Source organism: Petaurus breviceps, unplaced genomic scaffold (assembly GCF_028583685.1).
Source record: "Petaurus breviceps papuanus isolate PSGF00001 unplaced genomic scaffold, PetGlider_PUasm1.0 99, whole genome shotgun sequence".
NCBI classification, from domain to species: Eukaryota; Metazoa; Chordata; class Mammalia; order Diprotodontia; family Petauridae; genus Petaurus; species Petaurus breviceps.
In genome coordinates, this window is record NW_027187465.1 from 2,347,566 (window position 1) to 2,358,708 (window position 11,143).

General features: G+C 52.6%; 2 protein-coding genes across 2 annotated transcripts in view; one reads left to right on the plus strand and one right to left on the minus strand.

Annotated features, from left to right (window-relative positions):
• Window positions 1-738, minus strand: part of HORMAD2 (HORMA domain containing 2) — a 73,167-nt gene extending 72,429 nt beyond the window's left edge. Inside the window, exon 1 of the mRNA XM_069081427.1 lies at window positions 349-738. The gene's annotated coding sequence lies outside the window, so the exon portion shown is untranslated. The remainder of the gene's footprint in view (window positions 1-348) is intronic.
• LOC138156177 (acyl-CoA dehydrogenase family member 11-like) overlaps window positions 1-11,143 on the plus strand; it is a 35,588-nt gene that overhangs the window by 8,323 nt on the left and 16,122 nt on the right. Inside the window, 4 exon segments of the mRNA XM_069081386.1 lie at window positions 23-222; window positions 1,371-1,498; window positions 2,040-2,145; window positions 2,147-2,177. Coding sequence (XP_068937487.1) covers window positions 23-222; window positions 1,371-1,498; window positions 2,040-2,145; window positions 2,147-2,177 — 465 coding nt within the window.

Consider the following 11,143-nt stretch of genomic DNA (forward strand, 5'->3'; position numbering starts at 1 on the left):
TCCCCCCTCCCTCCCGCCACAGCCCGGCCTGGACCCTCGGACGGCCCAAAGCGCCGGGGACGCCCCTGAGAACGCTCCCGCTGCCGAGCCGGAGGCCCGGGCCCGCACGAGGCCTCGAACGAACCCCGGGTCCCGGGCGCGGGCAGCCAGAGGCCGGAGCCTCCCTGCTCCCCTGCTCCGGGGCTTCGAGGCCCCCCGAGCTGAGCCGGAAAGCCGCCCCGGGTCCTGAGTTCGAGTGTCCGCCCCCTGCTGTTGCGCACTTCAGCGGGTTACTTCCCCTCCCCGGACCCCTTTCCTCGTGTTCTCTCCAAGCCTGTGGCTGTGACCCCGGGAGGCCTGCGCTCTCACCTCTAAACGGAGGCTAAACTAGAGGCTCTCTGAGGCCCCTCCAGCCCTCCACCGACGGTCCGCGGACGGCCCCTGCCTCAGTTTCCCCTTCTGTAAAACTGACGGCTTCTAAGCCCCGTCTTTGGTCTAGGTCTTTTGCCTGCCCCGTGCCTCAGTTTCCCTTTCTGTAAATCGGGGGGATGGCCCTTCTCGGGCCCCACCAGCTCTAGGCCTCCGGGCCCGCCCCGTGCCTCAGTTTCCTCTTCTGTGCCGGGACCAGCCGCACCCCGCCCCCTCAGGCTTCTCAGGACCCCGCGGTTGGGGGAGGGGGCGGCGCGGCCTCCGGGAGGCGGGGACTTCTTTACGGCGTAAACAGCCTCACCGCCCAAACTCAGAAAGGGGGGGGAGGGGGAGTCCAGGACCCCGCCCCCGCCCCACGAGCGCAAGCGCGACCTTCCCCTTCAGCCACGACCCCCGCCGCTCTTCCCGCCCAAACCACGCCGCCCGCTCCCGGCGGCTCATGAATAATGCATAAAGGTAGCCCGCTGATTGGGCGCGGGCCCGCGGCGCCGGAGCCCTCCCCGCCCTGCTCCTGATGCATTAGCGGAGCCCCTGCTCAGCGGTTGGCCGCCACCTCATGAATATGTAAATATAAACTCTGGAGCCCACCCTCCCTAGAGGGCGAGACAGGGATGGACGGTTATTAACGCGTTATTAACGCACAGAGCATTAAAGGCGCGTGCTCGGCGGCTTCCCCAGCCCTGGAAGTGGGGGAGGGGCCAAGGCGAGGCTCCTCCCACTCCCCCCCCCCCCCCCCCCCCCCCCCCCCCAGCCCTCAGGGATGTAGGTTCGAATCCCAGGCCTCCACTTACTAAAGTCCCTAGTGACGCTCTTTATTTCTCCGGGACTCTGTTCTGTAGTGGGGGAACTAGACCCAGTGGAGCCTTTGTACGCCCAGCACTAGCACATAGCGGTGCATAGCAGGTGTTTAAGCAATGCTGACTGACTGATTGATTGACTGATTGATCGATATTGATTGATAGATGGCTGAGCTGCTCCCCGTCTGCAGCCCCTCCCCCTGTACTGGAGGAGCCCCTTCCTCAGGGGTCTTGGGGGGAAGAGGGGGTAGATGTGGAGCCAGAGAAGCCGGTTCCTGCTTCTGAAGCTGAAAGTGCCCTGAGGCCGCTCCCAGAGTGTCCGCTCCCCCCTGGAGGGCAGGGCTGCCTCCAGCCTCCCTCTGCATCCCCAGTGCCTGGCACACAGTCGGGGCTTAATAAGTGCTTGCTCATTTGACCCCTGCGGGAGGGGGGACAAACACTCATGTCCCTGGGCCTCTGGAAGGGAGGGTGCTGGCACTTTACAGGGCTCCCTGTGATGGAGCCTGCCCTCGGCTCCTGTCCCCATCAGCTCCATCTCCTCCAGCTCCTCCTGCCATTGAGCCAGGGGAGAGAGGGATTAGAAAGGAAAGGATGGAGTGAACAGAGGCAGAGGGGAAGGACAGAGGTGAGGAAAGGAGGGGTGGACAATGTAAATCTGGGAGGGACCAGCCTTCTCATTTTACAGAGAAGGAAACTGAGGCCCAGGGAGATTGAGTCTGCATCCAGTGCTCTGCCCTCTGAAAGGAAAGGGGGAGGGTGGGAACACAGGGAAGGAAGAGAGGTGATCTCACCCAAGGGCAGTGGGCCCCTGTCCCCAGGTCAGCCTGTGACCAGGTCCAGGAGGAACCCCCCAGGAGGCTGACATTCCCTTTGATGGCACAGCAACATTTCTCCAAGAGCAGCCCAGCCTTGGCCCCCTGTACGTGGAGGATGCTTTGCTGGGGGGCTCTGAAGAGGCAGCTGCCCACCCAGGTGTGTCATAGCTATAAGCAGGGGTGGCAATCACTGAGCTGAGCAGCCTTCACCATGGTGGGAGGGGACCACAGGCCCCAGCAGAGCAGCAACTCAAAAGGTGAGAAAAGCAAGCATGCTGATCTCCAGTGCAGATACATGGTGTGGGATGGGAAGGGACGAGGGCTCCTGGGCTGGTGGAGGAAGGGCGTCAGGAGATGAGTCAGGCCTGGGTCAGAGCCTACAAGCGTAGGGAGCCAGCCTCTGCTGCCTGCCACCCTCCGTCACTCCTCCAAGCACTCCTGACAGAGGGCAAGGAGGGCCAAGAAGGAGGCCGGGCCAAGGCAGCCAATAATCCAGGCTCCAACGATGAAATTATTCTATAAAACAGGAATTCAGAATTAACAAGTACACCTGGTATACAGTAAGCACTCAATAAATGCTTGTTGACTGCCTGACAAGAAGTCCCAGGATGGGCTACAATCTCCGTCTTTGAGGAGAATCACCACTTCAGTGAGATCACAGGCCCAATGGTGTGGGCAGCTGGGATCTGGAAGGCCTTTAAGACCCTCCATCAATGCCTGGGCAAGGCACTGGAGGGCAGTCAAGTCAAAATAATGTTTATTAAGCACCTACTGTGTACTCAAGGTCTGGATAAAAACAGAGATAGCCCCTGCCCTCAACAATCTAATGAGGGGAGACAAGGCACAAAAGGAAGCTAGAAGGGAGTGGGGTGGGGGGAGAAGGGAGGGGAGCACAAGGGAGAAGAACAGAAGCATTCCAAAGGAGCTCAGCCATGCAGACAGACAGTGGAGAGCTGCCTGCGCCCCTGGGAGGTCACAGACCTGGCCCAGGGCCATCCAGCCCCCTCCCCCATACCTGCTCCTGCTGCCCTATCCTAATTATGTGATGGATATTTGTGAATGGAGGAGGGCGCTCTGCCCATCGGATGGCCTTGGCGCAGTGAATGCCCATTGAGTCAGCGCCGATGTCGGCTGGGTCTCTCTTGTAGCCCGAAGTGTTTGGTTCACTAATGAGATGTTTAGTCTTGGGCTGCCAGTCTGAGCCCTCAAGAAGTGCTGATTATCAAGTGGTCTCTGAATAGCCTTGTTTATCCCTGCCAGATTCCATTAGCGCCCACTTGGAATTCAAGGCACCCTTGTCTGTGTCTCCCTCCACAAGGCCCAGGGAGTGATAGTGTTTTCAAAGGCAAAGACAGTCTGGCATTATGCAGGTATCTGAACAGCTAAGCTTCTCAAGGGAGGGACTCCTGAGGTAAGCATCAGATGCAGGCAGGGCCCAGATGCAGGCAGGGCCCAGATGCAGGTCAGGGGCCAGATGCAGAGCAGGGGCCAGATGCAGGCAGGGCCCAGATGCAGGCAGGGCCCAGATGCAGGCAGAGGCCCAGATGCAGAGCAAGGCCCAGATGCAGGCAGAGGCCCAGATGCAGGGCAGGGCCCAGATGCAGGCAGGGGCCAGATGCAGGCAGGGTCTAGATGCAGACAGGGGCCCAGATGCAGGGCAGGGCCCAGATGCAGGGAGGGGCCAGATGCAGACAGGGGCCCAGATGTAGGGAAGGGGCCAGATGCAGGCAGGGGCCCAGATGCAGGCAGAGGCCCAGCTCATGCTCCTGTGGAGTGATGAGAAATCAGGCTGATAGGTGTGTATCTTTCCAATAAGGTTCCTTCTAGGTCAGGTTGGCCTGGTTTGGTTCTGAAATAATGAAAGCCTTCACATCCTATAATTATTGTGCTGCCTGCTGCCCAGCCCAGGCCCTGCTGATCTTAAAATCCATACTGCTCAGGGCCCCATTTTTCCAATCAAAGGCGTTCCCAGAAGCATTATTCCACTGTGCTTTTGATTAAAGCCAGCCCAAGGAATTAGGGTTTAATCAGCTTCATTGTTCATCTTCTCACTCAGAAGCTTCTCTCCCTGCCAACAAACAAAACAAAAAACTGGCAGAGAATTGAGCTGGTTTGGCTGAAGCAGTTTTCAAAGAACTTGACTCTGGAAACCTGTCTGGTGACCTTTCATTCAGCTGAGGCACAGCGGAAAGGTCAGTGCCTGGGAGCTAGGATCCGAGTTTAAAGCCCAATCTGGTACTTTCTGCCTGTGTCACCTTGGGCAAAGCGCTTAACTTCCCCAGTTCCCCGGGTCTCCATTTTCTCATTTGTAAAATGAGACAGTTGGCCTTTGCAGCCTCCCAGGTCCCTTCCAGCTCCAGAACTAGGACTCTGAAAAAATATCTGATTGGATACTTGGGTGCCTCCACGTGGGCACATGGCCCAGCAGTGCAGGCCACCATCCATTGGTGCATTTTGGTTCCCTGTGATTCTCATCCCCATTTTCCCACAAATCCTCCTTCGAAGGCCACATCGTGCCCAGATGCAGGCCCCAGTGTAGCCGGTGGGCTGATGATTGATGACGCATCCCTACTGCGCCATGACTATCTCGCCTCCTTTCCCAATCAGCCATATGTTTATTAAGTATCCATTATGTGCCCATCACAAGGGGAAGCACTAGAGATAAAGCTTTCATGTCACTCCTCATAATTTATGGACAGCAGCCCTATGCCGACCATGCCGTTTGGGTCACTCATAATTGCAATTCTTCTGGGGGACAGAGTGGATGGAGGAGGAATCAGGAAGGCTGGAGTTCAAACCCCATCTCCGACTCTAACTGCTGGAGCATGAACAAGTCATACTGCATCTGGGACGCAGTTTCCTCATCTGTAAAAGGGGGACAGTAATACTGACAGGGCTCTTTGGAGGTTAGAATGAGACAGTGGCTGTAGACTTTAAAGCCCTGTATCAGTTTCAGTCACTACCATTACGTCTTTCCATGATTTGTAGTTGTATCACAATTGGACCCTTAAAAACCCCCATCCCTTGGATCCTGCATTTCTTGGACAACATCCTTCACCCCGATCCATAAATCCTGTATGCCACAGCCAGCTCACGCCCACCCACCATGTGTCTCTCCATTACCCTCTGGGTGATTCTCACCTTCACATCTTTGGAGACCGCAGCGGGCCATGACTCATAGCTATGCAAAACCAGGAGAATATTGGCTTTAAAATACAAGGCCTTTGTTTCAGGAGGAAGTTTGGGGTCATTGAAAGAACTTTCAAGTTTCCCAAAGGCAATCCATCCTGTTCTCTTCCTCCAAAGAAAGGATTTTTTAAAAAGCAGAGGAGGGAGGGGCAGCCAGGTCGCACAGCGACTAAGAGCACTGGCTCCAGTGTCGGGATGACCTGGGGATCAAATCCGGGCTCAGATACTCAGCACCACACCCAGAAATAACTGGCCGTGTAACCTTGAGCAAGTTACTTAACCCCAATTGCTTAGGGGCGGCCAGGTAGCACAGCGAGTAAGAGCACTGGCTCCAGTGTTGGGATGACCTGGGGATCAAATCCGGACTCAGATACTCAGCATCACACTCAGAAATAACTGGCCGTGTAACCTTGAGCAAGTTACTTAACCCCAATTGCTTAGGGGCGGCCAGGTAGCACAGCGAGTAAGAGCACTGGCTCCAGTGTCGGGATGACCTGGGGATCAAATCTGGGCTCAGATACTCAGCACCACACCCAGAAATAACTGGCCGTGTAACCTTGAGCAAGTTACTTAACCCCGATTGCTTAAAAAAAAAAAAAAGCAGAGGAGGGAAGAACGATAGGCAAGAGTGAGGAATGATCATTGGACAGTCCAGGAGCACCATTGGTATCCACTGGTATTTTTGTGATTTGGGAAGTTCTTGAGAAAGGATCCCCAGTACATTAGGACAACACAGATGGGTTAAGAGTCACACAGGAAAGGCTAGTGCGGACAGCTTGGTGTCTGTATCATTGGAACAAGTACTCCCACCAGGGGAATCACCATCCACCCCCTACCATGGGGAGGATGCATCTTTCTGCTGGATACCCAACAGTGAATTAAGACCTGAAATATAAATTGGAAATTCTATTAATAGGCAGGAGGAAAAAAGAGCTCCCAGGAATTCTGTTGACAGAAATATATAGCTGGTCCCTCACACCTGGACAGGTGATGAGTTGGGAGCTGACCTTTTCCTCTTCTTTGTCCCATTTCAGGACTTGTTTGGGTTCCTCCTTCATCAGTGTCCCTCAGGATACTGTTGCTTGGTTAAGAAGAGAACTCCAGCGTCCCTTAGGTACTAAAACAGAGCCTGCAGAGTACTAATGCTCTGGTCCCATTTCCTTGAAAACCTGATTGGGTCAGGTGATGTCTAGCACCCCATTATCTGGCTGCTGAGAAAGGTAATTTTCTCCTATTTTCTCTTCTTAGCTTAGACACCTCTCATTCAGCAGCCCTATAACTGTGGGGGCTCAGAGCTAAGATGTCTTCTATATTATTTTGTTGCCCATGCCTGGAATGCTCTACTTCATCTTTGACTTTTAGAATTTGTGACAAAGCAAGGTTTTAAGACCCAACTCAAGTGCTGCCTTCAAATGGGGTCCTCCTCTTCTCCCCTCACCCAAGTCCATCTCTGTGGTATGTTGTTTCCCCCATTAAATGTGAATTCCTTCAAGGTAAGGATTATTTTTGCCTTGCTTAGTATCCCAAGCAGTTATGACAATGTCAGGAATATAGCAGGCCCTTGATAAATAATTGTTGATTGATTGATATTATGGAGGGGCTAGAGATGGAGCCCCGCCACAAGCTAACAACATAATAAATCAAGTTACTACCCATATCTTGTGGAGTAATGACTTTAGGTTAACAGTGTCCTGTCACCCAACAGTCCCTTAGTCACCTATAGCTCCTCACTGGCCACCCTCCCCCACCACAACTTCCTATCTCTCGAAAATACACAGTTGTCCCAATGTCCCTCCCCCAGACTGAACCCTTGTGGACAAGGATCACCTGCCTGAATTCATTGCTCAATGATTAACATACTGACCCCATCCAATCACCATTGTCCAAACCCTGTTCTCATCCCCCACCAATGGTAGACCAGCTTGGTTAAAAGATAGAGGGCCTGAGTGGGAGTAATGTGTAATTACTCCAGAAAAACAACTAGAAAAAGATTGTGAAAGGCCTTCAGACACACACACTGAAAGACCTTGATCCTGGAGGCCATTGGGCACCACGAAAGGTTCTTATCCAGAAGAGGGACATGGTCTTCAGGAATATAACTTTGCCAGTTGTGTGGAAGATAGATTAGAAGGGAGAGAAGCAGAAGGGAAGGAAAAATCTTTGGCAGGGAAAGGGGAACTCTTGGCCAATTGCTCATTTCTACCCCAGCTTATCCAGAGAGCTGGGATTTGGGGAAGGTCCTCTGCCCTCCTTCCGCTCTGCCCTGTCACATCCTAGGTTTGCCCTGTTCTTCACCCACCCCTGTAAGGAGATCTGAGTGGAAGGTAAGGGAGTCCCCCACTCTAGCCTTGAACTTGCAAACAGAAACAGGCACATCCTGCCACTAGGAGATTCCAAGCTAGGATCTTGAACCAGGAGAAACCTAAAAGGTCATGAAATCCAACCTTTCCATCAGATGGACTCACACAGCTGGAAGATGTCTGAGGCAGTATTGGAATCCAGATCTTCCTGGCACCTAGTCTCCCACACTCCCCACTCCCTAGCCACCATGCATGCTGCTTGTAAGACATCTCAGCTCTCTGGGCCTCGTTTTTCTTCATCTGTGAATGGGGACAATCAGGTAATGTTGTGAAGAGAATAAGAGCGAGACCAAGATCTGGGTTTTAAATAAATTTAGATGTGGATTTATTGATCAATTGTTTGACTGCCTGACGTATACACTCAAATCAGGCAGTCCCTAATTAAGATACAGGCAAAGCTTATAAAGGCAAAAACCACAATGGGGCGGGGGGAGCTAGCGTAAACAGTGATATACAGACACCAAGAACAGCCATTGGTTGGATTTATAGCTCAGGGCTAATTTGGGAAACATGGAGCAAGGATACAAGGCCAGAACCCTCCACGTGATGGGGTCCCACCCAGAACAGGGTGGAGGGCACAAGGAGAGTGGAATTTCCCAGAACAGGCTAGGGTCATGGAACAGGCCAGGGTCATGTGCTGGGTGAAGAGTTTGGGGGACCCTGCTTGGTCAGCATCCTGGGTGGGGGACCTTGCTGGGTCAGCATCCCAGAACAGGGTGGTCTCTTGCATGGGATAGACTTGCCCCATGATCTCTATACACACTTGCACCATAATCCTTATACAAAATGCTGCTTCAAGGCTTACTGACTTAGGGAAATAGTAACTTAAGGGAAAGAAAAAGGAGAAGGGAACTATGCCTTGTAACACCTTTAAGCTGTTACAAGCAGTTACAGGGCTTAGGATAAAGACAAAGACAAATATAAAGGGCTTAATGGTGGCTTCCGAGTCAGGTGGCAGGTGATTTGGGTTACCTTACGACAGTCATTACATTACCTGGTGCTTTAACCTAACACTCTCATTTCAGAGATGAGCAAAGGACCCGCGGAAGATGACAGATTTACACTTGGAAGGGACCCCAAATCCCTCATTTTTCAGATGAGGAAACAGAGGCCAGGGAGAAGTGACCTGTGCAGTGTCCCTTGAGGAGTAAATAAACAAAAGTACAATGCAAGTCCAGGTCCACAGGCTCCAGGATAGCTCTCCGAAGCTCTCGGTCATGACCCCACAGAGAAGCTGGCCACGTTGACTCACTCATTTGTTAGAGTTTTTCCTTTTGTTTTGTTTTTAAGAAGTTTCTATTGCTGCCTTTGTGGGTTAGTTGTTTTTTCAGAGGGAGAAGGGTCAAGGTCTCCAGCCTGTCTGGCTGCTCAAGGAAGAATAAGGGATGAGAAGATTGGCTCTGTATGAAACATTTCCAGAATTCCAGAAGCTGCTGCCATCCTGGCCCATCCTAGAGGCTCACCCAACCCAGAGTGACAGTTTGCTCGAAGGCCACAAGCTTGGGCATCCCTTCTCCCACGCCCACCCCCAGGAGGGCCAAGCTCTCCTTTCCTGCTTCATTCATCTTTGTGACAGGCAGAGGAAGCTTGGCAGGTGTGGGTGTCAGAGCTGCTGGGGAAAGCCTGGGCTTAATGACCCGCCCAGGGACTGACACGGGCTGTAATTATTGAGTCTGGTTGATTGACCTTGTCAGGACAGGATGATGGGTCTGGAGGAGGATGCTGGGCTCGGAACAGAAACCAGCAGCAGGCTCTGTCTGAAGCTGGGGATTCACTGGCCCTTTTAGACTGAGTTTTCCTTTTCTTTACTGATTGTGTAGCCCTGGCCAGGTCACTCATCCTGTCTCTCAGAAGGTGCTGACCTGCCTTCGGAACGGCCGAGTGATGAAGTCTCCGGTCCAGTCTCTAGCCTTTCTTTTGTATTCATCAGAACCAGGTAGCTTGAAATTCCTACAAAGACTCATGTCAGCCCTGCCCTTTGGAAAGGTCACTGGATCAGAGGCTAGTCGAGAGCGGGGAGATGGGGCAGGGTGTGAGGGGCTGAGGGGCTGCCCCAGCGGGGGGACTGTGTGAGTGCAGAAATGGGAAGAACATGAGATGTGTGAAGGTGGAAGGAGGAAGCCCTGGCCACAGATGGCTTGTCAGGGATTCTTCCTCCTAGCCCAGTAAGATTCCATTCTGCTCTTTCCCCATCATTTGTCACTGAAGGCTCTGAGGTAGGGGATGACCAGCCCCACGCATGCATGCATAAGGAAGATTACACTGGCAGTGAATCTGATGGATGGGCTGGGGGTGGGCCAGGAAAGAAGTAATGAACTCCTGGGTGACTGAGGGAACAGAGAGGAGGGGACGGATGCAAGAAAGGCTGCATGGGAGAACTGGCAGACACTGTCTCTGCAGCATCTCCCCAGACACATCGGTAGAGTCAGGGTACAACTTCCTCCCTCTTCTTCCTCCCATACCTCATTCATCCCAGCCCCTACCCCAGCCACATAGGATCCCCGGGAGAGTTGGAAAGGACCCTAGATTTCTGTACAGCTGCCTCATTTTACAGATAGGGAAACTGAGAGAAAAGTTATATGACAGCCAGTATCACACAGTGGCAAATCAGAATGTGAACCCAGGTCTCATTCCAAATTCATCACCTGCATAAGTGATGGAAACTAATCTTGGGAACCATGGTGGGGCATTTGCAGTTTTATGATGCTGCCAGTGGCCTTGGGCTTCTCTCTGGTAGGGGGTGGTGGGCACTCCCGGCTGCTTAAAAGGAGATATTAACGCTCATCTGGCCACCTTTTCTTTTTCCTTTTGTTTTTTAATTGTTAAGAAAAGCCAGAGAGTTGTGGCGACCAGACACTGCTCGTCCCTTTCCGTTCCTCCCAGGAATGGGTTAATGGGCTGTTTCCTGTCCCTGGAGGGACATGCCCTCCTTTCAGCCTCACTTCCCTTGTTTATCAAGCTTCTCACGTCTTCAGGACCATCCCATAATATTGCCAGGCAAGAAGGGAAGAAAAATGAGCCAGGAGATAAAGCAGTATCAGGTTCAATCCCAGAGGACAAAGGAAGGGTCAGGCAGCCGGTCTCCCTAACACATTACCGGCTTTCTCCTTTCCTGCAATCTCCCCCTCAATACCTTTCCCTGGTCCTCCGCATTTCTTAGGTGAGATTCCTTTGTGAGACCAGATGGTTCATTACTTTCCCTGCTGTGTCCTTTCAGCCTTCATCTCTGGACAATAGAAGCTGTATTCTGAGTGACTAAGGCAGGATAAAGAAACAGCACAGAGGCACCCCACCCCCCAAGCAGGCTTGGGCTTCGGGGCCCACGTGAGGCTTCTAATGTCAGGCACCACAGATGCTACTGCAACTGGAAATGTGCACTTCTGAGGCTTGCTCTAGTATGATAAGAAAGAGGGAAAGAAATAAAAGGAAGGAAGAAAGAGAAAGAAAAAAGGAGAGAAAAAGAAAGGAAAGAAGGAAGAGAGAGAAAGAAAAAAGAAAGAGAAAGAAAAAGAAAGGAAGGGAGGAAGGAAGGAAGGAAGGAAGGAAGGAAGGAAGGAAGGAAGGAAGGAAGGAA